The sequence below is a fragment of the Aspergillus terreus genome, genomic scaffold, assembly GCF_000149615.1.
Source record: "Aspergillus terreus NIH2624 scaffold_4 genomic scaffold, whole genome shotgun sequence".
NCBI lineage: Eukaryota > Fungi > Ascomycota > Eurotiomycetes > Eurotiales > Aspergillaceae > Aspergillus > Aspergillus terreus.
This window is the reverse complement of record NT_165927.1, coordinates 611,474-638,093: the sequence shown is the minus strand read 5'-3', so window position 1 is coordinate 638,093 and position 26,620 is coordinate 611,474. Positions and strand designations below refer to the sequence as shown.

Genomic DNA, 26,620 nt, shown 5'->3' with positions numbered 1-26,620 from the left:
GCCTCTCCTCTTCTTTCTTCCCCTCGTCCTCCTTCTCGGTTTCAACTTCTTCTCTCCATGCTTCATATCGCCTAATCTCCTCTGACCCCGTGCTGCTGGGACGGACGCCACGCTCCCGCCACACCTGGCTGCCACTCCTTTTCCACCTTTCCTTTCTCTCCCCCCTCCTTGTTTGCTTCTCGCCCTCGATCCAACCACCCGAGATCGCCCCTCGATTGACTGACTGAACGTCGCTATACTGTCGTATTATTCTCTTCTCCAACTCCCTCGAGTTCGTTCTTCGATCCGGTATTGGTTGTGATTGGTTATCGATCCCGGGTCCGAACAGCTCCTATCCACGGTACTGAAGCCGTCTGTTCCCGTCCGTCTCCCGCTCGACTGGTGCATTTATTTACAATTTACCCCTTCGGGCCGTTTCCTGCTCTCTCGTCGCTTTCTGTCCTCTCCATCAAACGCGGGCTGCCCCAGATACGGAATACCCCTATATCCAAAGAACCGATAAGATATACCGAGTCAACTCCTTTCTATTGGTGGCATGGCCTGATCGGAACGGATTCTCCTCAAGAACATTCAAACCACCACCAAACACTCTACCTAATCGACTTGGTCCAGCTGGACTGGCCCTTGTTCCCTAAACGAATCCACTTGCTGCGGCATGGCGGGCGCGGCCACCGCATCGTATTCCGCCGATGTTTGGACCTCGTCCGGCACTGTAGACGCGACTCCGCCTTCTCAGTGGGACTATGCCGTCCCAGTGAGACGAAATGTATGGCCCTCCACAAGTGTTCGCTGCATCGAGTGCGAACCCTGACGCTAACACGTGGTAGAGCACAAACCGCGCCAACCGTCGTTCGAAATCCCGCTCGTCCTACGACTCCACCCATGCCCGATCCCGGCGGAACTCCAAGGGTTCTCGCAGCTCATCCCTCTCAAGACATGCCTACGCCCACGAGTCTGGATACGTCAACTCCCGCGGACGGCACGACGCCAGCCTGTCCCGCCGTGGAAGCGAACGAAGTGTGCGCAGTCGGAGTGTGGGGAATGTGCGCGATTCGGTGGACACGCAGAATGCGCCCCTGCGACGAGGCGACATGAAGGACGGCATCGGAGTGTTCTTGGATGAATCGGACAGCGAGAATTGGATCCATCGCGATAAGCTGGCGAAGATTGAGAGCGAGGAGCTGCAACAAGCGGCCATTCTCTTCCACCGTCGCGGCCTCGAGAACGGCCGGACGAGCCGGCGCAACCATGACCTGCACAGCAGTGCGATGAGCGTCACCTCTGCCCGCACCGAGCAGACCGAGCCTTGGCCCAACTTGCACGAAGACCACCGTGAGTTCACCGGATCCCCGACTCCGTATGACGATGATGCCCCCGATGAACGGAGAAACTGGGATCTCCGCCGGCCGGAGGAGATCGCCGCGGACGTAGCAGAAGATAACGCGTCGCACTTTTACCGCAACCCAGGTCTTCGGAAGAGCTCTTCTCGCATCCCCATCCCGACCTCCAGCCCGGCCCCGATGTCGCCGGAGCACTTTGGTCGAGAGTCTTCCGGACAACGCTCTCGGGCCACGACCAATGAGGACGACGCTATGTCCACCGGTAAGCCGCGTAGAGCCAGTGAACCGATCACGGTCGATTCGACAGATGCTAGCACCCCACCCGGGAGCACCAGTAGGCCGGTCAGCCGTGGACTGCAGTCTCACCCGACCTCCAAGAAGACGGGTGTCCGGGGGACTGCCACCCGCAAGACCTCGGCACCCCCGACGACCCGGAAGACCACCCCTCGAAACCGCGCGGTCTCTGGGAATGGCAACCAGCGGCCGACAACCCGGTCTGGCGAGACCCGTCCCACTACCGCCGTTAACCGTCCCGAGGGCGATCCGCCGTGGCTGGCCACGATGTACAAGCCGGACCCGCGTCTGCCTCCGGAGCAACAGATGCTGCCCACGCATGCGAAGAAGATGCAGCAGGAGCAGTGGGCCAAGGAGGGCAAGACGCCGACGGCATATGATCGTGAGTTTGCGCCTCTGGCCATCGGACCGGACGGGCCTCCCCGCGTGGAACCCAAGGAAGAAAAGAAGGACGATGACGCTCCTGCTGCTGACGAAAAACCGCAACCACTGCCTGCGTCCCCACAACCTCCCACCCAGGCCGACAGCACGAAGATGGCGGAACCTGGCACCCGGCCGGGCACCAGCTCAGGATACAGCCCGATGCCCCGACTGCAGGAGCCGCCGCAGGCGGGACTGACGCCGCGGTGGAGTCCGCCGGTGGTGAGTGCACCGGAGCCGCCGAAGAAGGAAAAAAGTTGTGGATGTTGTATTGTGATGTGAGGAAGTCGTTTTACTGCCATTTCTACTCTGAATTCTTGGAGATACCTTAGATCCTGATTTGCAGGCCATTTACACTTGGTGCTTTTCGTTTGTTGTTTCAGCGTCTGGTTGGTCTTTGGTCTGGTGGTGTTTCATTCTTAGCCGTTTAATCTGGTCTTCGATTCGATTCTTTCTTTTGTTGTTCTGACCCTGTCGATCCTTGCACGATTCCCCTTGATATATTCAATTAGAATTCGATCAGCTATGGTTATTATAGTAAATCTAGTAAGGTAGTTAACTAGATCTTGTAGGAATTTACGTCAGAAGCGCAATGCTGACTCAACGTCACATGACAAGCGCTCCCCTCATTGCGACATCAATTCCGGCGTGCTCGGACTTACAAACCAACCTCCTCGCTCTCCCTCTCCTCCCACTTTCCCTCCCAGTTGCCCACCATAGCTTTCATATTCCGCCGTCTGTTCGGGTCCTTTGCCGGCCCCCCTCGCGATCTGACCATGTCCGTGGAAAAGGCCCAGAAGATCATCGACGAGAACGCCGTGGGTGAGTCGTCCGCACATCTCACGGAAGATAAGACCCCACTAACCGGGGTTATGCAGCGGTGTTCTCCAAGTCGTACTGCCCCTACTGCAAGGCCAGCAAGGATCTGCTGAACTCGTTCGATGCGAAGTTCACCACCGTCGAGCTCGACAAGGAGAGTAAGTGCCCCTCCTCTTCTGACAGCGACTTGTTGATAGAAGCTAATGTTTTTTGGGTGGGACAGGCGACGGCAGCGCCATTCAGGACGCTCTGCAGGAGATCACCGGCCAGCGCACCGTGCCCAACATCTTCATCAACAAGAAGCATATTGGCGGGAACTCGGATCTGCAGGCGAAGAAGAATGAGCTGGAGGCGTTGTTGAAGGAGGCCGGTGCTATCTAGACAGTCTCATACAATACATACAACTAGTACAGGATGCGTGCATTGAGTAAAGTAGTGATTGTGCTGTGCATAGTCGTACATATAATACAAGCAGTAATACATCTGTCTCCATAGACGATATTCACGGTGCAGGGACTAGATAACCTTCTGCACAACAGTCCCAACCGGCCGCTCAACAACCGCCATCACCCCCTCCACGACGCTCTGCCGCGCCCCCTCACTCGACACCGTCTTACCAGCCAGGTAATTCAACCACACGAGCCGGCTGATCCGCTCGTCCGCCACACGGCCAAGGAAGCGCATCGGCTGCGCGGTCTCCGCCTGGAACAGCGCATCCAGCGCGCCGTCCGCATTGCGCACCAGCACCAGCGTCTGGCCCTTGGGCACGTTCTTGCGCTGACCGCCGCCGAAGAGACCCTTGAACTCGTTCATGGCGGCGCCGAACGACTCATCCTGGAACTCGCTGGCACCAGCTCCTCCGCTGGGAGCGGCAGCCTTGGCGCTGGCACGCTGCGCACGCGCAGTGATACCCCTCACCCAGCCGTCGCGGAGATGCAGGAAATCCGTGTTGCGGGTGGGCACGATGCGGAAGGCGGTGCGCAGGCCCGGTTGGCGGAGGATCGCGTCCCAGAGGTCGTCGCCGGCGTCCGGGTCGAGGAGGAGGCGTTTGAGTTCGCTGCGCTCGGTGGAGACGAGGGAGGTGGCGGAGGCAGCGCCGGGGGAGTCGACGACCGCCGTGTCGGAGGGCGGGGCGACGGCGGCGCGGACGAGGCGCTGCTGCAGCTCGGAGATGTCGGCTTTGGCGACGTACAGGCCGACGACGTAGACCTGGATCTTGAGGAAGGAGACGGTGCGGACACCCAGGCCGAGGAGCTGGTATTCGTCGTGCTCGGCGGAGGCGGGGATCTCAGCGTTTGGTGGGAGGGCGCCGGCGCCGGCGTCGATGCGCGGTAGGCGGATCGTGCTGGGGAAGTAGGGGATTGTGCCGGAGCCGGTGGAGACTTGTTCGGCGCCGTCTTGGCCTTGGATGCGAATGACGGACGGCGAGCCGGTGAAGCCGTCGGGACCGTCAAGTTTAGTAGTCTTGTTGGGGGTGGTGGTGTCGTCAGGGCTGTTGGAGGTGGTGGTGTGCGCCTCCAGCCCGAACACGTCGAGCTTGATCACGCCGTACATGGCGACGGCGCAGGCCGCGATCCCGGCTGCGGAGAGCACCATCGACCGTCGCGATTGTGCGACTTCGTAGTCGCGCGCGCGGGTCTGCCCGGCTGTGCGGAGCGGGTTGCTGGCGGTGCGGAGGGGTGACGTGGTGCTGAGGAGACGGGGTTGGTGCGCGGCACGCTGGAGGTACTGCCGGCGAATGCATTGGGCGCAGGTGCGCCACGGAGCGCTGAGGTATGGCGTTGCCATTTTGTTTGGATATGCTTCCGGTGATGGTGAGGTGGTGATGTGAGGTCGGAGTTGCGGGTTGATCAATCCGGGGCGACACGTGATCGGCTGTGCCCTGGTCTATACAAAAGCGGAGTATCGAAGTGGGTAGGTATTATATTTATATCTAGGTAATGAATTATAAATATAGGCTGTATTGGAATTATACTACTCTACAATGACTTTGTGTGCTCCACCCCCGCTGACGGTCACCGTCGCCGTGTCGTCGGCATAGTATACGCCGCGGTAGATGTCGTTCCCATCAATGGTGATGGACGGCTGCTCGCCGCTGCGGATGAACGGGAGAGTGAGGTTTCCACGGGTGCCAGACGGGACGGAGAAATGCAGTGTGTACGTTTCAGTGCTGTTTCTCTCCCAGTGGGCGTAGAACTTGCCCAGGGAAGTGGTGAATCCGCCCTCGACAGAGCTCAGATCGCCAAACTGCGGCGCAATAAGCCACGTTAGACCGACGGGGGAGGTAATACTCAGGCCCAGGACATAGTTCGTCAGGGCACTCGTCGGCCCGGCCGACCACCCGTGCGCATGCGACACGTACGACTCATCCCACGAGTACCCCCGGTCGGACCGGTAGCTGAACGACCCGTTGCGGAGGTAGCCCTCGATCACGGTGCTCTGCGTCCCGTTTGGATGGCGGAGGTACCAGCCCCAGCTGCGGCGGATGAGCTCCAATGCGCGGTCGGCACGTCCTGCGGTGAAGTGACCCTGCACCTCAAACGAGGAGATGAACGGCGAGATGTTCTCCGCCAGCTCGGGGGCGACTGCGCCGATCGGGGTCCAGTTGTCGGTGAGTCGGTGCGATATGCGCGCGGCGCGGTCCTTGTCTGTCACGCCGTACAGGAGCGCCATGCTGTTTGCGTCTTGTGGATGCAGGGCGGTCGTCGTCGCGTTGTCTTTGAATGCGCCGTATTGGTCATCCCAGCAATGCTCGTTAATTGCCTCGCGCAGGTGTTCGGCTCGAGTATTCCATTCATTGGATAGAATATCGGTGTCTTCCATCCATTTGGCGAGGCGGGAGCCGGTTCTGAGCGTGTGGTAGAGACTTGTGGTGTCAGTACACGGTTAGCGAGACAGTCGGTTTGACGTACATCATCTGTGCTTCGGTGTTGTTGAAGCCCTGCTGCCAGCGGGCCCAGTCGCGCGTACCAGTGACGTTCAACAGTCCGCTGGAATGGTCTACCTTCTGGTAGATGTAATCCATGGCCTTCTGATACTTGTTCCAGTTCTTCAGGAGAAAGTCGGTGTCGTTCGTGTAGAGCACGTAGTTGAACGTGCCGATCATCGTCCACATGTGGTAGGTGTCCGAGTTTTTCTGGCTGAGTGGCGGCCCAGATTCGTCAAATGCACCAGTCGAGTTATTCTACGGTTGTCAGGAGGCGTGCCACAGGAGGTGTCTGGAGTCGTACCTGCGTATCGTACATCACCTGAAGGGCGTTCTTCACGCTCTCCATATCCCCAACGCTAACAAACGACGATGGCACCGCAATGCCCATATCTCCAGGCCACACAGCACGGTCTCGTTTGGCTCCGTCCACAAGGATCGTGTCGCCCGGTCCAAGGGTAGCGTTGTTGGCCCATCCTGCCTCGAGCATGGGAACCTGCCGACCAGTGTGCACAGGCACCGCATTCGTCTGCAATGTGTAGGCCCCGCTGTACCAGATGCGATTCAGCAGCTGGTCGTTGGAGTGGAAATAACCTTGGTAGGCCTGCAGATTCGACCACGTCGGCTGGAACGCGATCTCCAAGCTCACACCCTCCACATGGACGCAGGTTTTGGGATCCTCCGGCATTAAAAAGACAGTCATGTAGCGGAACCCACCGCGCAGCTTCTCATCAGGCATGACGAACGATCCATGGCCGGCGTTGGTGAAATTGGCATACAACACACCATCGGGTCCCTTGAAAGCGCCATTGGACGAGTCCGACGACCGTCCGATGAAGTTCTTTGCCTCAGTGAAGGCCAGCCCGATCGCGCCGGCGCCGGTGGTGGTGTAGTTTACTGTGACGATGCCGCCGACTTCGATGCCAAAGTCGAACACAACCGTGGGCATGTTCTGATGCAAGGCGTATGGCATGGACTTGGCATAGTCGGTGGTTCTGTTCGGCGATGCGATCGACAGGATCTGCCGTGGACTAACCGTTCGCGATGACGGCGCATAGATATTCTTCTCCCAGGGACCGGAAAAGGCACTGTTTTTGGGGCCGGAACAGGCAGTGTTTCGCCAGCAGCTCTGCGTGCGAGCGCCTTGGGCGAGAGCCACCAGGGTCAACAGGAGGTGAAGCCACCACACCGCAGCCATCGCATGTTATAGGCAGACGCCAAGGGAGGGCAGTCGATTTGAGGAGATAGGCGGGGAGGTCAACAGGGAATCGAACCCAAGGAAGAAGCGCATTGTTATTTATTCTACGTGGCGCATAGGGCGAAAACTAGCGCCGTTCCACTAGCTCGGTCAAGGTATTTCATCCGGATTGCTGAACTCCTAAGTGTCCAAGGAGAGGGGCCGTCGGACATAATTTCTTTCTTTTGGGAATAACCTGGGATGCCGGATTGCCCGGGGTGACTAGCGATGCTTCTCCGGCGGTCTGCTGGGACGAACGGCGCGAGTTGGCTTCGTTTAGGGGTTGCATTAGGCCCACTTAGGCCGGTAACGAGGCATCACAGTGGCCAGTCTCCTCTCCGACAGCCGGTTGCCAAGTTTTGGCGTCTGGAATCACGATCTTGGTGAGTGACGGCGTTGTGAAACAGGAGACAGGGCGATCAACGAGGCGGTTGTTCCAGAAGATCGTCAATCACCGCGGCGGACAATCTTGATCGGAAGGCGACTGGCGGGAATTCTATCTCTGAAGTCTGAGGATCAGACGATCACCGATCATGCATTCGAACCTGCGGGGGGACTGAGTGTCTCATGGGTTCGGGGGTTATGGTAGCGAGATGGATGTTTGGGCACGCTCTTCGACGGTTGGAGAAGGATCCCTGGAACTCGGCCCGGTTTGGACTGTTCTTTAGCGTGTGTGTCTCTTGATTGAGGATTTCTTTGCCTGATCTCTTATTGCTCCACTGTTAATTGGGAGATTCTCCTGAGGCTTCCAGTTCAGCGAAATCATTCGGCATAGAGAGGCGCTTTGATGCCGACCATTAGTTAGCGCATTCAACCGATGTCTTATTGGAGATACCTCGCATGATTTTCACGCATGAGATTCACCTGGACAGGAGCTGCGGGGATGATGATATTGGGGATGAAGAAAGAGAAGAGAACAAGGAAGAGAAAAGAAAGATTAGGTTCTCTCCAGATTATCGGCGTTAATCTAAAGTGGAGGATAAACCCGATGTCACCATGTCATCCTTAAGGCGCGATCCGCCTGTCACCCGTCTAAAAGGGGAACAAGACAATAAAACACCTCCCACCGCCATCTTTCGCTCTCTCAACATTCTCAAAGATTTACTTGTACGTCTAAATATTAATACTATATTCAATCAGCTCAAAATGGCCAATTCCACTACCCCCCAGGAACCCTGGATCGAAACCCCGATAATCGAGTCTGCGACACTCTCCAGAGCAGCAGGATGGTCTGTCCAACAGTCTACTTTGTTCGCAAATACTAACCCTATGTACAGTCGCGTCTTCTTGAAACTGGAGCTCCTACAACCCTCCGGCTCATTCAAGTCCAGGTGAGTCTCATGGAAAACTCTCCCAGACACGAGCTCACAAATACAGAGGCATTGGCAACTTCATTCGCACTGCGCTTCTGAACCCCACCAACAATGGCAAAAATCTTCATTTCTACATCTCCTCGGGGGGGAATGCCGGATTAGCAGCCGTTATCGCCGCGAATGATCTGGGCTGTCCATGTACTGTCGTCGTGCCACACAGCACGAAACCACTGATGATCAACAAGTTGCATGCCGCCGGTGCGACAGAGGTGATCCAACACGGCGCCAGTTGGGTTGAAGCCGACTCCCACCTCCGCGAGACTTTCATCGATCATCAGGAGGGGAAGCAGACGAACATCTACATCCCGCCGTTCGACCATCCGGACGTCTGGGCGGGCGCGGCGACAATGGTGTCGGAGATCGCAGCGCAGGTACCGCCGCGCGATTCAAGCGGCTGTGCTTTCCCCGCAGATGCGATTGTCTGCAGTGTTGGTGGCGGCGGTCTGTTCAACGGCATCGTCCAAGGCCTGGATGAGTATCTGAGATCCCACGAAGCCGCAGACAAAACGGGCAATGTTCAGGTACTGGCAGTGGAAACTCAAGGCGCCGACTCGCTGGCCCATTCTCTCCGCGCTGGGCGTCTCGACTCGCTCCCCGCTATCACCTCGCTTGCGACCTCACTCGGAGCCCGGTGCGTATCGGCCCAGACCTTCAAATACGCGCAATCATCACCTGCGGGGATCAACGTGGTGAGTGTGGTTGGGTCGGATGCGGAAGCGGCCCGGGGAGTGGTCACGTTGGCCGATGAACAGCGGTTGCAGGTTGAGCTGGCGTGTGGGATCAATGTTGATGTTGTCACGGGAGAGAAATTCAAACAGGCTGTCCCAGACCTTACTCCTGAGAGCCGAGTGGTGGTGGTGGTTTGTGGCGGTAGCAATGTGACTGCTGAGATGATTGCCGAGTATCGTCAGAAGTTGCAGGATGGGTGGAAGTAAGGCTGCTCGTTCCTTTATAGATACCAGATAGACAAGTAAGAATCTTCAACCATGAGATGTCTTATCTCTTTTACTTGGATGGAGTGACCCAGAAATGAACCATCCCAACCTCTACACTTGCGTACCAAGCCAACTGACAACATAAGTAACTTTTGACACATAGAACAAACCCAATGCGACACTGTGCTAAGCCCTGCCTTTTATATCCCAGCTCGGAAACCATCACACTATGGCATTGATCGAATCCATAAAGTACTCGTGCCAATCATTCCGTCGTTAGACTGTCTCTGAGGTCCGATGGTTATTGAATCGTCCGCTGTCGGAAAGTGGGTAGGCTTCGTGGTCTTGGGTTCGCCTGAAGTGGCCGTGGGATTTCAAGGCTACTACAGCTACCGTCCAAGTTAGCCATAGAAGAAGCCAGATAACAAGACAGTAGAGAGATGAGGATGGAGATGAACAAATCTAGGAGTGAACAAGACCAAACGCACTAGCAGCTTGATAGATCCGAGCAATCCAGGCTTCTATATGGCGCGCGATTGAAATACTCTCTAGGAAGGGGAAGTGTCGACGTTGGGGCCGGGACATGGCTGTGATTGGCAACATCTCTTGTCGTTCTGAAGGGGAACCGTTATGACGAAGTCGAAATATTTCGTACAGACTGATCAAGGCTAGTACCGAGGTGGGGAGGGCAAGAATGAACGCGAGAAATTCAAAGACTAGCGATGTGGTCCAAGCCATTTTGGGAATTGGGCTTTGACATAGAGAAAGAAGACTGAAAATTTTTCTGAGATGAATTCCCTGGTGAAGACCAGACAGCATTTATAGATGTGCAGGAAAGGGAACTGTGGTATTTATTTTCTTCGCTAGATGACCCTACACTCACATCTCTGCAGTCAGGGGATGACAGTGGCTACGTTTTTTGTAGGTAATTTCATCTATTGGACGAGATACCATGGCAGAGATACTATAGCAGAGATACCATGGCAGACATGCTATGGCAGACATGCTATAGCAGAGATACTATAGCAGGGATGGTATGGTAGACATGCTGTGGCAGAGATACCATGGCAGACATGCTATGGCAGACATGCTGTGGCAGAGATACTATGGCAGGGATGGTATGGTAGACATGCTATGGCGAGTGCACATCCAAATGTGCCGCCCACAAAGTACCAAGGATTTTGATGAAATGAGGCAGTGCCTGTAAACGGCTCTCGGGGGTACTTGGAAAGCTCCAGATGGCGCGCGCGCCATCTAACAGCCAATTATTGTCGCAGGCTCTTGCTGGCATCCCTGATTCAGGACAAGGAGACACCCAATGGCAGACTGATAATGCTCACACCCCCTGGTGAGTGCATATGTACTCGCTGCCCTTGGTGAGCACGGATGCACTTTCCCTGGTGAGCGAAGATGGATTTGCTTCCCTAGTAGCCGCAGAGACCCGTTAGGTCTGTCATAGGAACCGTAAGCATTAATGGACCCGTAGAAGTGCAGTAGAAACCTAGTAGAAATGTAATGCAATGTAATGCAATGTAATGAAATATAGTGAAATATAGTGAAATCCAGTTAAATCCAGTTAAATCCAGTTAAATCCAGTGCATCACTGTATAGGGACCTGTCCTTTTTATTGGCAGAAAATGGAGACTTTCGAATACTCCAAACCACGCTGCAATAAGAAAAGAAAAACTAACTACGTAGGCACGGAACTTCAACACCTCAAGCTCTTAATTCCCTGTTCCTACCTAGAGTTTGCCTGACAAGTCCCCCAGTCCCTTCAAGCGGTGAGGAGTGCTTGGCATGACAGCGCTAAACTACATCTGGCCAAATCGTTCCACGCGGAACGATTTGCACGCGGAACGATTTGGCCAGATGTAGTTTAGCGCAGACCCGAGCTGACATCCCATGACTTTTCTGGTTGATACAATCGAGCATTATTTGCCCCGTTCGTTCAACCTAGTAACGCGCTCGCCGACTTTGGAAAGGTCAATGAGCTCCAAGACTCCATCGAGAGGCGTGATTGGGAACCTACATCGAGGGTATATGGGTCCAACAATAATAATGAGGCCAAGATCGGGCCCGGGACCAAGGATGGAATCAACGATGGAAAAGATTATGAGAAGAACGGTGGGAAAAGCCGTGGGAAACCCGACTGGCACTCGCGCGGGCTTTCCCTTTTATTCAATTGGCTTTCCTATTGGCTTCGCAGAGCTTGCTCTATTCGAAGTCACTGCTGAGAGCCATTGAATGTACCCAGGTAGAAGAGCGATTCTCAAATAGGGACTGGTTGATTGATGGGTAGTAGGCTCTCAAAGATTGCTGGGATATGACTTAATGTTAGAAGAACAAGCACCCGAGTCCTTACGCCCACCAACCTACGTGGATCAACTGAAGTCACTTCCCTTGGTCCTGATGAGTGGGGAGACGGGGGGAGACGAGCACACTAGCGGTGCAAAAAGAAAGGTACACCCTATTAAATATATCCAATATTGACCACGGGAAATTAACCATGCATTAGAAGGTAACTGAAATTCTGCGCAGAACGTTCTATTCAGAAAACAGCTTAGTGCTTACATGGTGCGGGGATGGTCGTAGCTGATCAATGCATTTTAATTACGACGGTCAAACGAACTTGGAGGGTACCGTATGCCTGCTCTCAGACGCAAGTCCCAAGACGAGGCTCAGAGATCATGAAGAGCATGCATGTGGTGGCTGAATCAAATGGGTCTGGTTGGTAGAGAGAATTCCATGTGGATTAAAGAAGAGAGTATCATATTGGTGAAGGGCGGGGGCTGGTAGGGGGCAAGAAAGACTTGCAGGGAGACCACCAGTCAGAGATGGTCCAGAAAACCTGCCCAGGGCAACTATTCTAGCACCGAAACATGCGGAGCAATTATTTCCTATCCCGTTCATTCTAAATTACCCCCTCTACGAAGATCTAGCGTCACTCCGTCATTTCTGAGTAAGTACCTAACTATCAGAGGATCAGAGTTAGAGATATACCGCACCCCAATTCGGGCCCAGTAATAGTTTGCGATAAACTACCGATGTAGTCATACTCAGCCAATGAGTTAGCAGCCGCCAAAATGTCCCTTGAGACCAGGAATCATGGTTGTACATGCCCTCTCGCTCTGCTGCGATGAGTATTATTCTTACAGCCTTATCATGTACATACCTACTATATAACTGACGCAGACCAAGAATACTTTCACCACCTGTTCTTCCTGTACCGCGTAACTCGTGATCCATCCCGTAGCTCAACCCCAACGGGATAGAGCTGATACCGCAAGATCCAAGGTAACAGAAAAAATCTCACTCCATAGTACACCACACCAAGAGCCAGGATCCCCAGCGACACGACAGGAGAAAGCCAGTATGGCAACTGTCCCTCCCTTTGATTAGCTGGTGGGGGAACGAATGGCATGACGATTAGAAACTGTAGCCCTCACGATTATTATCAGCACGGCCATACATACGGGCGAAAAAGGAGAGGAGAAGTACCACACTGCCCGCCAAATAAAACCCAATAATGGCCCAAGGTACGGAGAACGGCCGGTTCTCCATTTCCTTCGCCAAACGCAGCTTAATCAGTGCGATCGTCGTGGCCGTCAATAAAACGGTATTTGGGTAGGACGACAACTTCACAACGAAGTCGAATGCCTCCCCGGCTGGCGGCGCGCAAATGAAAATGATCGTCACCCCGAGGTGGACGAACAGCGCGACGATCGGGGTGCGGAAGGGCCGGTTCTGCATGACCAGGTTAGGGAAGGGCGCGATGTCGTCTTTGCCTAGTTCTTAAATCACTCGAGCTACAAGAATTAGCGATGGAGTATCAAGGGCCAGGCACTTGGACAGAAACGTACGAACAGTAAAGGCGATTCCGAGAAGATGGCCCAGAGCGGAGATGGCTACTAGAGCTGGAAGTGCGGTGGTCGCGGCCGAGTCGCCGAAGATGTTCTTGAACATGGACGCCGCGATTGTGACCTCCGAATGGAGAAATTGCTCTTTGGGGACAGCAGCAAACTTGGTGGCCACGTTAACGTTAGATGTGTGACTGGCGGAGAGGACGGAATAGGGAAATCTCACATATGCGACGTTGGCGAGGATGTAGAGCACGGTGATCAGAGCCATCGCCGTGGGTAGAGCGATGCGGAGGGTTCTGGCCGGGTTCTTCACCTCCGAAAGGACCGTGTTGACATTGTCGTACCCATGGAACGCAAAGATGGCGTTTAATAAGGCAGTGCCGATACTATATCCGCTCTTGATAGTGCCTTCGAAGGAGGTCGAGATGTCAAAGTTGTGCGGATCGGGCACTTGACGATGTCCAGCCAGGGCCGCAAATCCAGAGCAAACGACGAACAACAAGACAAAGAGCTTGACTGCACTGAGCATATCCTGTAGCATTCGTCCTCCGCGGGGCCACACAGTGTGTATTCCTACAGCAAATGTAGATGCTGCAATGGCCAACCCGCGCATTCGCCAGGTGGTTGCGGCAACGCCTGCCGCCTTAAGCAGATAGGAGGATGTCGTGATGGCGTTGCTGGCCGATACCTCTAGGTTGGTTAGCCACCATTAGGGCCATATTGAGATGGCCTGGGGAGAAAACTCACGAAGGAACGTACAGTAAAATAGATAGATGCATGTTACCAGTAACTTGGGAGAAAAGGCTCTCTCAAGGTACACCTTCATGCCGCCTGATCGGGGCATGCTGATGCCCAGCTCCAGCATAATAAGTGCGCCACAGGTCGAGAGCAGGCCGGCAATGACCCAGATAATCAAGGCCATGCCAACACTGCCGCTGTGCTTGAATATCGTTGCGGGAGTAGAGAAGACTCTGAGAGACGTTAGCTTAGTAGGCAGGGAGAATGCTTCAGACAACACACCCTGCCCCTACGATCTTGTTCACGACCAGCGATATAGCGCCAAATATGCCGATACTTCGTGCTTGCAATACATTAGATTCCTCTACATGGAGCGAATCTTGAGTCTTGACATCTCCGGCTGGCTGTGTTGTCTCCTCCACGGTACATGTTACTTGAATTGAATCGTTGCCACCTGCCATGATGTTAGGACTGGAACGCAAGTGTGTTCTGTTCTATACCTCTGCGCCTATCTGCATGCTGGTAATTTATAGGGTCTCTCAGCTCCGACCAATCCTTGGTGACTTGCGTGAAGAGAATACCATATCGCACCATATCACGACATGCATGGAGGAGACACTTATTCTCCGAGCGGTCTTAAAGTCGGAAACTTCAACGGTGACTTGGGCAGATACCATAGTCCCACAATAGGCACTGCTGGTTATCCTAGTCCAAGAGACGTGCGCTCACCAAAGGACTCTCTTGCATGCTCTTGAAACTGACCGTTTCGTTTGGGGAGTTGATGCAGATCACACCTTATCGCTCCACACTGGTGTCAAACAGCCGACTTCCGGATTACTCCAATGATAACCAGAACAATAGTTATCAGAGTGGGATCCTGAACAATATTTAGCAAATATATTGGTCACGATGGACCTAGCGTCGGACATACCCCTCCGGGACTGCGGAGTCAGCCCGAGCGAGCTTGTTGGATTTAAGCACCATGAGTTGGCCAGTAGTCCCGAAGGACTCGCTTTAATTCATACAATCAATCGTTCTCTGCCCACGAGTTGACTTGCAGATATCTGAATCGAAAAGACGCTTATCATGTCCACCACAACGGTCGAAACTCAAGTCGGCGTTCAGCCCGACATCCAATATCATCCCGACTATCAAAAGTACAAAGCACGTACGCAGCGTCGCAAGGCGACCGAGGATCTTATCCAGACTCTCCCTCCAGGCTTCCCTGCGCAGCTGTCATCGCCTCTTGTCTGGGAGGGTAAAGACATCGAAAGCCGAGATGACTGGATCTACAAACTGAGCGAAGAGCAGCTGAACGAGATCGACGCCGCCTTGAAGCACTTCCAATGTATGTCGCCATCCCATCTACATGAGACGGTTCAATCTTAACAGTAGGTAGCACTCAAACTCCCCTTGGGATACATCGACGAAGTAACCTTTCCGCTCCCGGGTCTCCGCCCCGTCCTCCGGGCACTCTCGAAAGACCTTCATCTCGGCCGGGGCTTCTTCGTCCTCCGCGGCCTCCGCGTGGAGAACTACTCCCGAGAAGAAAATATCATCATCTACGCGGGAGTCTCGTCCCACATCGGAAGCATTCGCGGCCGGCAGGAAGACACCCGCTTCACGAATGGAACTTCCCTGGTCCTGTCGCATATCAAAGACCTCTCTGGGTCCGTGGACAAATGGCGAATCGGCGCCCCGTCCAACACGGCAGATAAGCAGGTCTTCCACACCGATGTGGGCGATATCGTCTCTCTGATGTGCCTGCAGCCGGCGGCCGAGGGCGGCGAGAGCTATCTTTCCAGCAGCTGGCTCGTGTACAACATCCTTGCTAGGGAGCGGCCTGATCTAATTCACACGCTGGCACAAGACTGGCCCGTGGACGGGTGAGTTTGCTCATGTACTGCTAATATTTCCATACGCCAGGGCTGAACATACATTCTCCGTAGATTCAACAACCCAGAAAAACCCTACACGAACCGCCCACTCCTCTACCACCAACCCGCCACCGAGTCCGCCCCCGAGCGTGTCCTGATCCAGTACGCGCGACGCTATTTCACCGGCTTCCTTGCGCAGCCTCGTTCCCCGCACATCCCGCCCATCACGGAAGCACAGGCCGAGGCGCTGGATGCCCTGCACTTTCTGGCAGAGGAGCACCGCGCATCATTGGACTTTCAACGTGGAGATGTTCAGTACGTCAATAATCTGAGCATCTTCCACGCCCGGAACGGATTCCGGGACGAACCTGGGAAGGAGTAGGTGTATTGATTATTTTAACGAGACTATGTGCTAATGTGCTATAGACGCCATTTGATGAGGCTGTGGCTGCGTGACCCGGAATATGCATGGGAGACGCCGGAGCCGCTGCGTCCACGCTGGGCTAATGCATATGAGGGTGTCCTCCCGGAGGAGCAGGTTCTTCCTTTGGAGCCGAGACTTAGGAAGACGATTGGTTCCTAGGCGCATCATGCATGTCGAATCAATTCATTGAGTGGAGTTTGCGCTCGTGGATGGACAAGTAGCCCATGGTGATCGTGCCGAATTGAAATCAGTCAATAGCATTATTTTGATACCATAGCCTTGAACACACGAACTAAAGACCTTCATTCTGCTAATGGCAATACTCAACGACAGTCAAACCGTACAATCTTGGAGTCTATCACAGACACATAACACAATCCTCTCAACCAGCCGCCTCTTTCAACACCTTCATACTCTCCGGAATCCACGCCTCGCTCTTGCCCGTCATCCACCAACAGCACTCCTCTAACCCACACCGAGCTCGGTACCAGTCCTCGTTCTTATCTGTCAGCCACCACGAGTGCATCTTAGCGTGTATGTAGAGGACCTCCCCGTTCTCATAGACCGTCCAGTGGCCGTACACCTCGACCACATTGCGGCTGATGGTGACGGTCAGGGCGCGGATAATCCTATCAAACCCTTTCGCATCGAAATGAGTCCTCTCCCACAGAAACCGCAGGTTCTGGAGCATAACAGCTGCATTGTACAGGTTCTGTCTGGCCCCAAGCACCGAGCCTTCTGGGGCGATCTCGACAGCCACGAATGGAAACGCCAAGGCTTGGTCGCATTCAATCGGAGACATGTACGGCTGCAGGTCCCGGAGAGCCTTCCCGGTCAGGAAGTGGAACGATTGCAGGCCGGTGGTTACGCGTGGCCTCGGCGCGCGCAGGACCGGTGCGTCGGACGCGGAGCAGGGCAGGGGCTCGACGGTCCAGGGACTGTCAACGCAAAGCCGCAAGGATGATATGCTCACCAGCCACTCCGTCAAGAAGAACGGAGTGACCTGGTGAAATGTGTGTTCGTTCCAGTATCGGTCTCGGATGGCCTTCGCGTGGATCAGCGATCGGGAGTATAGCTCACTACTGCCGGGCTGATCGGCGTATCCTGTGTGTAGGTCTTTGAGCTGGCCTTGCCAGGGGATGTCCTTGGGACATGAGGCCACATTCCTCGACCGGAGGGCGGTCAGATAGACAGCGCCATCGGACGCACTGAGGGGTTTGGCGTCGGTGTCTGTGGGGCGGGCTGATGAGTCCGTACTTGGAGTCAGAACTGTTGGCGAGGACGACTCATTGTCTTCGGTTTCTGAATGAGAGCCGGACTGGTAACTATCATAGTCTTCCCAGTCTCTAGAGAAATGCTCGTGTAAGCCAAACGTTGAGAATAAGGTGAAACTGAGTAGAGCGGACACCTACTCTTGCTCATGCCAATCGTCCTGCCAATTGCTCATGTTGTAGCTTCTGCAAAGGTGAGCCGCCGTCTTGTGCTCGAGTCGCCAAAGAAGGCAGACTTTTCAACGAGCCAGCGAAGCCTTAGGAAAGATGTAAGCGCTTTGCGGCAGACATAATGCCGACGAAATAAGAATAGTAGTCGAGCGTCATACGCCGGACCATGGTTAATGCGTTCTAACACATATCGCTTGGATAGGCATTGTTGAGTGCGAAGCTTAGAGGCGCACGTCATGATACAGAGCACTCCCAGGTCATGTTGCGCGCATCACGTTGTTGTTGTGGGCGTTGGGGTCAAAACTCATAGGGATCTATATGCAGCCATGCGAGGTTAACTGAGCACAAGAGATCTTGAAAGCTTTGCAATCCATACATCAACAGTATGAGACTACGTTAGCTTGAATGTAGTAGCATGGAGGATCCAGTACAATGAAACGTATCTTAACTCATACTTCCCATGACGATACTGATATCCAAAGCTTCATCGTCACTACTGCACCGGGTTATATATCCGCCCCACTGTTTCCCGAGGTCAAGAAAGACAGGATGAACCATAAGCGGGGTAACACTCTATAACGATCGAGCCATAAAAGCAGTGGCCTCAGCCACTCTCCCGTCATCCAACTCATCGTCATCTTTCCCTTGTCCCCAAAACAATGTCAACAACGACAGCCGACGAAGACGCCCGCGCGGCCTACCTCCTCGACGCGCAGAACAAGGCCGTCCAGCTCTTCGACGAGATCCAGCGGGACCTCGTCCGCCCCGGCGTCAGCGAAAAGACGCTAAGCGACGAGATCCATCAACTCGGCGCCACGCGCCACGGCGTGAGAACCCACTGGCATAAACGGCTGATCCGCAGCGGGCCCAACACGCTGCGACCCTTTGCGGATAATCCGCCAGACCGGATCATCCAGCCCGACGACATCCTGGTCGTGGATCTCGGCCCCGTGTTCGAGGAATGGGAGGCGGACTTTGGGCGGACGTTCGTGCTTGGAGACGACCCGCACAAGAAGCGCCTGCGGGATGCGTTGGAGCCAGTATGGAAGACGGTCAAGGCGCGCTTCCATGAGGACCCGCATATCACGGGGGAGAGGCTGTATGAGATCGCGTGCGATGTCGCCCGCCAGGAGGGCTGGGAGTTTGGCTCCCATATCGCTGGCCATCTTGTTGGGTCGTTTCCGCATGAGCGGATTCCCAATGACAAGACTGCATTGTATATTACAAAGGGGAATAAGGAGCGCATGGATCTGCCTGGTCGTGATGGGTTCAAGAGGCATTGGATCTTGGAGATCCATCTGCATGACCCTGTGCGGAAGATTGGCGCGTTCTACGAGCAGCTTCTGACCGTCGACTAAGACAGTTCTCGTTCTGTACTGGAGTTACAGCCATGCTGGGCTATAGAATTGGTATATACAGTAGGTACCTAAGTTGCAACGTCCGGCGTCATTTAGACAATTCTATTCACAGGCTGTGCAAAGGCATGTGCATATCGTCAGTCGTATATCTATCAAGACAGGGTAAACGAAAATATCGTCCTCCGCGAGTTACTCGCTGTCACTCGCGCTGCCATTCGCGGACCCGTCATCTCCCTCATGGGTCAGTCCCTCCGCGAGGATATACTCGGTCTGCTGGAGGGTCTTTTTGATCTCGTCGTTGTTGTAGACAAGCTCCGCCGGTTTTTGGCCGTGCTTGTTCCGGACACGTGGGTCGCACCCCGCCTCGCACATCATCTTGATCATTTCTAGTCCGAGCTCGCTATCCTTCTCGTTCGCGTACCGTACGGCGGTGTGGAGGGGTGTGTCTTTATCGAGGCGGGTCAGGGGGTCGCATTCGAAGTACTGGATGTCGAAGAGGGTGTCCATAGCGTCGTCTATTTAATAATTGTCAGTAAGGCTCGGAACAGAAGAGGTAGATAGCGTACAGCTTCCGTATTGGGCACAGATGTGAAGAGCATGGTTCCCCATGGAATCCGTGACAGAGTTGAAGAACTCCGCAACTTCTTCGTTTGACTTGTCCTCCATCGTCTCTAGCACTTGCTGAATCAAGTGGGGTTGATCACGACGACAGGCCTCGACGACCAGCTCGCGAGGCGACGCACCCTATATAGTCAGTACGGCTACAAGGTAATGGGATCCATTGCGGCGGAGTACAGGCCCAACTTACATCGTCTGCCATGGTCGGTAGTGAATATGGTTAGGAAGAGAGCGAGAAGCAGTAAATGGCTCTGGTTCAAGAGACAAAGCTGGATTTCTCAAAATCAGCCAAGAATGACTACGGCATAAACGTGGCACAGCGACTGGACAAGCACTACCGCGGAGAGGGTATAGCGGGGATTCCGGAACAACGAACGGGGGATGGTGCGCGTAGACGAAGATAACAAGAGAGCGAAGCAACCATGTGCCACGTCGTAGAGGATGCAGAAGATAGGTATCCTTCTCAGAAATCAACTAAAAGGAAAATGTTCACTCACAGAGTTCAAGTTGGACCTGAGTACACTGCCTCCTGAACCCCCGCAGGCCGCCAAATACACCAGTCGCGGGATGCCCGGATAATTAGGTTGCGCCGTTCCGGATCCTCGAGGTCCCGTCCAATCGGCGCGCGCCAAGGGAGCCGCGCGGTAGGGCGGCTTTTTTTCTCCGCGAACCTACATCGTTGGTTGATAAGCCGCCATTATCGCATGCCTTGCTGCGGGACGTTGACAGAGGACGCTGCTGCAAGAGGAAGGCTCTTATAGATTATTTTTGGTGAATAAGCATCTTTAAGCTACGGTCTCGAATCAATTTCTTTTTTCTCTGATATACTCCAACTTTCTTGAGATCCAATCAACATGCCGTTGACGTGTGAGCTTTCCTTCATCCGATGATATCTTCTCGCAGTATCGACTGACCTCTTTGGTGCATAGTCTGCCCCAATTGCAGCAATGCGCTGACGATTTCCCGTGGAGAACCGACTCCCAGACACCCTCTGGGCGTGAATCGCTTCGAATGCCGGACCTGTCCATACCAATACAACCTCGAACAGAGCTACTTCGAAAAGACCCCTATGAAGCAGAAGGAGGTGGAGGACGTCTTTGGAGGCAAGGAGGAGTTTGCCAACGCCGACAGCATGGCCAGTATGTTACAGATCTTCCCCTACGGCGGTGATATCAGAAAATGGTGGTTGCGGAGGCTGACGAGTGTGTTCTTCCAGCGCAATGCCCCGCAGAGAACTGCAACGGCGACCGTGCATACTTTTTCCAGCTGCAGATTCGAAGTGCAGACGAGCCGATGACTACATTCTTGAAGGTGGGTGCTTTCTCCCGTCCATGTGGGCGGTGCGTCTGGCGTTGCATGCTGATTTAAGGTCGACAGTGTACGACATGCGGTGCTCGGTGGAGAGAGAACTGAGTGCCCCTCTTCCTCCTTGCGCGAACGCGATCTTATCGGGCGGATGGTGAAGGAAGGGACAATAGTCATTATTACTCTCATGGTTGAGTCATTCGTTATTGTGTTTTTACGTGGATCATCGTCATGTCTAGGTGTCACCAGTCGGATCAGGATTTACAGCTTAGCTTCTAGATACCCCTCAATGGTTAATCATGTTTACAGTTTTCGGAGTCACCTTGGTGGAAGCTATGTCAGATCGACACCAGCACAGAAAATTTTGTTTTTAGCGGCGGAAGGATAATCATCCAGTTTGGATTGGGTCCAACCATGGTAGCTTGTGCGTGTCTCCCGAACCTGAGCGAAAAATTTTACATGGGGCCAGTGCTTTTTTTTTTTTTTTTTTTTTTTTTTTGCCATGGGATTTTTTTGGAGGGGCAACAGAACCCAAAACAATATCCAACGGTTAGCGGTGAAAATCACCCCGATCCTTCTAGACGAGGCTAAAAGAGCACTCACACACACAAATAAAAATCTCCATCCGAAATGAATGCCTGACAAGAATAGAAATGTGAAATCATGATCGAAGAAAGCCCCTCCTGTTTCGTCACTCCTCTCGGTGTACTTCAGAGCGGTCTGCTTTTTCTTTTCCCTCGCATGTGGGCGATATATCTGGAAGAGAAAATGTGGGTCGGCCGTGCCACAGCTGTTTTGGGAAATGGCTGCCAACGGGCCAATCACAACGCCCACTGACCGCGGGGTTCTGGTGCAAACAGATCCAACATTGATAGGCAAAATCAGCAAAATAAAAAATTTCCGCCTGCCCCTCCGTGTTGCCCCTCCGTAGTCCACTTTTCTACCTGCGTGGATGCCCAGTTTCCAGTCCAACCGAGTGAATTTTCTCCGAAGAGGAACAGAATGATAGTATGCAATTCGTAGAGCTCATAGATGACTACTATAATACTGGTGTAAAAAATGGGAGAAAATTTTCCTTGATCGGGTGGTGAGGTGGGGGGCAATTCAGAGGGGGGAACCATGGGACGCAACAACAAGTCGAGCCCAACCAGTGGCAGCCCAAGGCGGGCCAGGCTGGACAACGAGCGCCGGCGCTGAGTGAAGATTCTGCGCGTTGAAGTGGGGCTGGCTACCCCTCCATGTCCAATGACACCACTACACCGCTGGGCGGCTCGCCAAAGGGTTTGAACCCGCCCGCTTAGTCGTAGGCTCGCTTGCCCCTCCATATAAGGATTTCCCCTCCTTCCTCCTCCCACAGAATTTTTTTCCTTTCCCTCCTCGTCCGCTTCAGTACGTATATCTTCCCATCCTTCCTGTCTCTTCCTCCTTCTTTCTTCATCCTCTCTCTAACTGACTTCCTTGCTCAGCACCTCTACGCGTTCTGCCGTAGTATCTGAGCAATTCACAGAATCTTTTCTAGTATCTTACAAAGAACTACAAAAGTTCATTCCTTCAACCGTCAAAATGGGGTAAGTCACCGTCCCAAGCAATCTTCTCACTTCATCCCTCCTTCTTCTATCTCCATCATGACTCGAGGCTTATCATCATTGCTCAACAGTAAGGACGAGAAGACTCACATCAACATCGTCGTTATCGGCCACGTCGATTCCGGCAAGTCGACCACCACTGGTAAGCCTCTCCGCCGCCCATCCGCCCTCGATCGGGTCCTCGGACAACATACTCATACCACATCATAGGTCACCTTATCTACAAGTGCGGTGGTATCGACTCCCGTACCATTGAGAAGTTCGAGAAGGAAGCCGCCGAGCTCGGTAAGGGTTCCTTCAAGTACGCTTGGGTTCTTGACAAGCTCAAGTCCGAGCGTGAGCGTGGTATCACCATCGACATTGCCCTCTGGAAGTTCCAGACTGCCAAGTATGAGGTCACTGTCATTGGTAAGTCTCTAATGTTCCTGATGGTACATTTCAATCACTAACATCCCCCAGATGCCCCCGGTCACCGTGACTTCATCAAGAACATGATCACTGGTACCTCCCAGGCTGACTGCGCTATCCTCATCATTGCCTCCGGTACTGGTGAGTTCGAGGCTGGTATCTCCAAGGATGGCCAGACTCGTGAGCACGCTCTGCTTGCCTTCACCCTCGGTGTCCGTCAGCTCATTGTTGCCCTCAACAAGATGGACACCTGCAAGTGGTCTGAGGACCGTTACAACGAAATCGTGAAGGAGACCTCCAACTTCATCAAGAAGGTCGGCTACAACCCCAAGGCCGTTCCCTTCGTCCCCATCTCCGGTTTCAACGGTGACAACATGCTTGAGCCTTCCCCCAACTGCCCCTGGTACAAGGGTTGGGAGAAGGAGGGCAAGTCCGGCAAGGTCACCGGTAAGACTCTCCTCGAGGCCATCGATGCCATCGAGCCCCCCGTCCGTCCTGCCAACAAGCCTCTCCGTCTTCCCCTCCAGGATGTGTACAAGATCTCTGGTATCGGAACTGTCCCCGTCGGCCGTGTCGAGACTGGTGTCATCACCCCCGGCATGGTTGTTACCTTCGCTCCTTCCAACGTCACCACTGAAGTGAAGTCCGTTGAGATGCACCACCAGCAGCTCAAGGAGGGTCTCCCCGGTGACAACGTTGGTTTCAACGTCAAGAACGTCTCCGTCAAGGAGGTCCGTCGTGGTAACGTCGCTGGTGACTCCAAGAACGACCCCCCTGCTGGCGCTGCCTCCTTCACCGCCCAGGTCATCGTTCTCAACCACCCCGGTCAGGTCGGCGCTGGCTACGCCCCCGTCCTCGACTGCCACACTGCCCACATTGCCTGCAAGTTCGCTGAGCTCCAGGAGAAGATTGACCGCCGTACCGGAAAGTCTGTTGAGTCTTCTCCCAAGTTCATCAAGTCTGGTGATGCTGCCATCGTCAAGATGATCCCCTCCAAGCCCATGTGTGTGGAGTCTTTCACCGAGTACCCCCCTCTCGGTCGTTTCGCCGTCCGTGACATGTATGTTCTCCCCCCCGACCCCCCTCCGCCACCCACTTTTGGGGCCCGGATCCATTCCCGGTCTACCCCCTTTGGGTCATGGCCTCCTTGGACATTATACTAATCTATCTTCTTCATTACAGGCGCCAGACTGTTGCCGTCGGAGTCATGTATTTTTACCCTTTCTCTGATTCTTCTGATCAAGATGAGCTAACTGTTCGTGCAGCAAGTCCGTTGAGAAGTCCGCCGGTGGTGCCGGTAAGGTCACCAAGGCTGCCCAGAAGGCTGGCAAGAAATAAGTGCAAAGCACCATGTTTTCATGAGATCAGGACACGGAATAATGGACTTAGACCGTCTGTAGCTAAAATAGCTGAAAATATTTGCGATGAACGCGATGATTTGCTCAAACTGTTCCCATTACGAAGTTGTAGTTGTAGTTTCTTGCGTACGTCTCTCCAGGTCCGTACCTCAACCAGTAGCAGAGCACCTGTCTTCCCTTCTTATCTTGTAAATGCTTTTCCATTCCTCAAAGGTATGTCCGTGGACAAGTATCTTCACGTGTGGTTAGTCGTGGAAATTGACATGCTTCCAGCCTATTGTTACTTTGAACAATAAATTACCAACAACATATCCTATGAGACTAGAAGATATCCTCCACCCTCCTCCGATCACAGCCCATCATCACTTGCCAGCCACTATGGTAGGACATTCTTCCCCTGCCGGAAGATCAGCCAGATATATATTTCAGATCCAGACCATGGAGCAAATCAGGATATAGACTCTCCTTTCCTCATGGCCAGGATAGAAAGCTCCACATCGGAGAAGATGTCTTTGACTTCTATGATCTGGTATTGCTTGGCGACGAGTGTAGAGTACTAGGTCTCTGAGATACTGACATCGGGATGCTTACGGGAAACATGTTGCCAATAGGTAAGCAGATTGACTCTATTCATGAATAGTTACTCGTTGCCAGGCTACTCCGTAAAATTCAGGTTTAATAGCTCGCCCAATAATCCTACAGCCCTTGGAGCATCTCCAGAAACTCCTCGTCATCATCGTCGTCGTCCTCCAGATCCAGATCGGAGTCTTCGGCGAAGGCCTCTTCGAACGTGAGCCCTCCTCCATTCTCGTCCCCGTCCACATCCATGCCAGAGCCGATAGCAGATCCCTCTTTGAACTCCTGAGCCTCATAATCTTCAAGTTGAAGCCCCATCTCGGAGTGGCCCTCGGGTCCCTCCGTCAGCATCTGCATATCGCTAGTTTCTGCTTCGTCTTCCAATTCGGAGCCGTGAAGTGATGCCTCATCGCTTGCTTCTTCATTCCACCTCAGTTGGCAATTCACAATCGAAGTCCGAATCGTCCTCCTCGTCGTCCTGGCTGAATTTTGAGTTCAAGAGATGTGGATGCACCACCTGCTCCAATTAGTCCCTCTATGGCCCTCCCAACAGTCTCCGCAAGATCCTGCTCGGGGCCTTCCAGCCTTACATACTCGTCGTGCAGTCGGAAGAACTCCTCAGGGAGTTCTTTGGCCGGGCAGTTGATCATCAACTTGGTGTTGTATCTCACAAGTTTGGCAAGCTCTCTCTCTTTGCACGGCTAACCCTCATGTCGAGAATTGCCTTCAACTGCTGGTGACGGTCGATTACCTGTCGTATTTTCCGCTGCTCGTTCTTTTTTTTTTTTTTTTTTTTTTTTTTTTTTTTTTTTTTGACGTCTTGGACTCGGTTTGCGCGGCGTAGGGGGGTTTTCAACCGCTTTCTTCCAACGCGATTTTCTCGTTCGTCCATGGGAGGCATGGGATTTCGCAGTTTAACGATGAGCTCAGAGCTATTGAGTTCGTTCAGAAGTCGCGCGCGATTGTGTCGCAGGTAGACTCTCCGCCCGTATGGGCTTGCTTCCAGAAAAGTACAGCTCACATCAGCACGATACCCGCCCAGGACTAACGTAAAGCCGCCTCTATCAGGCAACAAATTTTCCGAATCAGATTGATATTCTCCTGCGTAAACGGAAGCGTATTCCATGGGAACTGAAAGAGCTGTATGAAGGAAGAGTCTGGATTCAGGCAGCCAGGCCCATACAACAGCGCATGATAGCTGCAAGGACTAGACCAATTGTCAAAGACATCTTTGTTACAGATAGGTCTTTGACTTACTTGTTGGGGTGGAGGTGCTGGAGTTTGCGTACAGCAAGGCCTCCAGCTGTCGATGTCGCGGAACCACAATAGAGGAATTGATGGATATGCTTCCACGGCAGCCTGTCATAACCGGGCCAAAAGTGTCCTCTCATACTGGAGTCAAAGACATCAAACCGTCCCATGTTGGGGGCTTGATTGAGGATTTTCTTCACGGGATCCGGTGTGTACGCCATAAAGTACTCGAGGAGATGATGATCGTCGATGGCGTGCAGCGCAAGCTGCCAGGGCTTGGACTTGGGCAGCTTGCGCAAGGCTTGAATAGCCTGGAGGATGGTGGCACAGAAATTTGGGTATTGGGTTCTCTCCATTCTTGGTCTCTTTGGTGGTGACAGGTGGAATTTAGGCAAAACGCTCTGGAGAGATGACAGCGAGACGAGAGGTCTTGTGAGAAACTGAAGGAAAATGCTCTAAGGAGTACAATCACAGT

The 26,620-nt window shown here is 53.6% G+C and overlaps 11 protein-coding genes across 11 annotated transcripts; 6 read left to right on the top strand and 5 right to left on the bottom strand.

Annotated features, from left to right (window-relative positions):
• Nucleotides 1-655: 655 nt before the first annotated feature.
• Nucleotides 656-3,254, top strand: ATEG_03019 (uncharacterized protein; the record flags this gene model as incomplete). The annotated part of the gene is made up of 6 exons (XM_001212197.1): nucleotides 656-754; nucleotides 828-2,276; nucleotides 2,567-2,591; nucleotides 2,775-2,876; nucleotides 2,933-3,031; nucleotides 3,097-3,254. The coding sequence occupies 6 exons, from the start codon at nucleotides 656-658 to the stop codon at nucleotides 3,252-3,254; spliced, it is 1,932 nt and encodes a 643-aa protein (XP_001212197.1).
• Nucleotides 3,255-4,847: 1,593 nt separating this feature from the next.
• ATEG_03018 (putative alpha-L-rhamnosidase B) lies at nucleotides 4,848-6,997 on the bottom strand (the record flags this gene model as incomplete). The annotated part of the gene is made up of 3 exons (XM_001212196.1): nucleotides 4,848-5,739; nucleotides 5,786-6,057; nucleotides 6,104-6,997. 3 exons carry the CDS (start codon nucleotides 6,995-6,997, stop codon nucleotides 4,848-4,850), a joined length of 2,058 nt encoding a protein of 685 aa, XP_001212196.1.
• Nucleotides 6,998-8,182: 1,185 nt separating this feature from the next.
• On the top strand, nucleotides 8,183-9,344 carry ATEG_03017 (putative L-serine dehydratase; the record flags this gene model as incomplete). Its single annotated transcript, XM_001212195.1, has 3 exons — nucleotides 8,183-8,265; nucleotides 8,314-8,367; nucleotides 8,414-9,344. The coding sequence occupies 3 exons, from the start codon at nucleotides 8,183-8,185 to the stop codon at nucleotides 9,342-9,344; spliced, it is 1,068 nt and encodes a 355-aa protein (XP_001212195.1).
• A 3,254-nt stretch (nucleotides 9,345-12,598) lies between these two features.
• ATEG_03016 (uncharacterized protein) lies at nucleotides 12,599-14,403 on the bottom strand (the record flags this gene model as incomplete). Its single annotated transcript, XM_001212194.1, has 5 exons — nucleotides 12,599-12,723; nucleotides 12,818-13,129; nucleotides 13,205-13,892; nucleotides 14,025-14,175; nucleotides 14,225-14,403. 5 exons carry the CDS (start codon nucleotides 14,401-14,403, stop codon nucleotides 12,599-12,601), a joined length of 1,455 nt encoding a protein of 484 aa, XP_001212194.1.
• Nucleotides 14,404-15,028: 625 nt separating this feature from the next.
• Nucleotides 15,029-16,402, top strand: ATEG_03015 (TauD/TfdA family dioxygenase; the record flags this gene model as incomplete). Its single annotated transcript, XM_001212193.1, has 4 exons — nucleotides 15,029-15,290; nucleotides 15,342-15,828; nucleotides 15,892-16,197; nucleotides 16,246-16,402. 4 exons carry the CDS (start codon nucleotides 15,029-15,031, stop codon nucleotides 16,400-16,402), a joined length of 1,212 nt encoding a protein of 403 aa, XP_001212193.1.
• A 223-nt stretch (nucleotides 16,403-16,625) lies between these two features.
• On the bottom strand, nucleotides 16,626-17,690 carry ATEG_03014 (uncharacterized protein; the record flags this gene model as incomplete). Its single annotated transcript, XM_001212192.1, has 2 exons — nucleotides 16,626-17,589; nucleotides 17,656-17,690. The coding sequence occupies 2 exons, from the start codon at nucleotides 17,688-17,690 to the stop codon at nucleotides 16,626-16,628; spliced, it is 999 nt and encodes a 332-aa protein (XP_001212192.1).
• Nucleotides 17,691-18,344: 654 nt separating this feature from the next.
• Nucleotides 18,345-19,043, top strand: ATEG_03013 (M24 family metallopeptidase; the record flags this gene model as incomplete). Its single annotated transcript, XM_001212191.1, has 1 exon — nucleotides 18,345-19,043. One exon carries the CDS (start codon nucleotides 18,345-18,347, stop codon nucleotides 19,041-19,043), a length of 699 nt encoding a protein of 232 aa, XP_001212191.1.
• A 519-nt stretch (nucleotides 19,044-19,562) lies between these two features.
• On the bottom strand, nucleotides 19,563-19,863 carry ATEG_03012 (ankyrin repeat-containing protein ANK1; the record flags this gene model as incomplete). The annotated part of the gene is made up of 2 exons (XM_001212190.1): nucleotides 19,563-19,787; nucleotides 19,852-19,863. 2 exons carry the CDS (start codon nucleotides 19,861-19,863, stop codon nucleotides 19,563-19,565), a joined length of 237 nt encoding a protein of 78 aa, XP_001212190.1.
• Nucleotides 19,864-20,515: 652 nt separating this feature from the next.
• Nucleotides 20,516-21,124, top strand: ATEG_03011 (DNA-directed RNA polymerase III core subunit RPC11; the record flags this gene model as incomplete). Its single annotated transcript, XM_001212189.1, has 3 exons — nucleotides 20,516-20,528; nucleotides 20,591-20,800; nucleotides 21,039-21,124. The coding sequence occupies 3 exons, from the start codon at nucleotides 20,516-20,518 to the stop codon at nucleotides 21,122-21,124; spliced, it is 309 nt and encodes a 102-aa protein (XP_001212189.1).
• A 1,467-nt stretch (nucleotides 21,125-22,591) lies between these two features.
• Nucleotides 22,592-24,298, top strand: ATEG_03010 (translation elongation factor EF-1 alpha; the record flags this gene model as incomplete). Its single annotated transcript, XM_001212188.1, has 4 exons — nucleotides 22,592-22,694; nucleotides 22,763-22,960; nucleotides 23,012-24,020; nucleotides 24,226-24,298. 4 exons carry the CDS (start codon nucleotides 22,592-22,594, stop codon nucleotides 24,296-24,298), a joined length of 1,383 nt encoding a protein of 460 aa, XP_001212188.1.
• A 716-nt stretch (nucleotides 24,299-25,014) lies between these two features.
• On the bottom strand, nucleotides 25,015-26,501 carry ATEG_03009 (uncharacterized protein; the record flags this gene model as incomplete). Its single annotated transcript, XM_001212187.1, has 3 exons — nucleotides 25,015-25,372; nucleotides 25,566-25,910; nucleotides 26,152-26,501. 3 exons carry the CDS (start codon nucleotides 26,499-26,501, stop codon nucleotides 25,015-25,017), a joined length of 1,053 nt encoding a protein of 350 aa, XP_001212187.1.
• Between the last annotated feature and the right edge of the window lie 119 nt (nucleotides 26,502-26,620).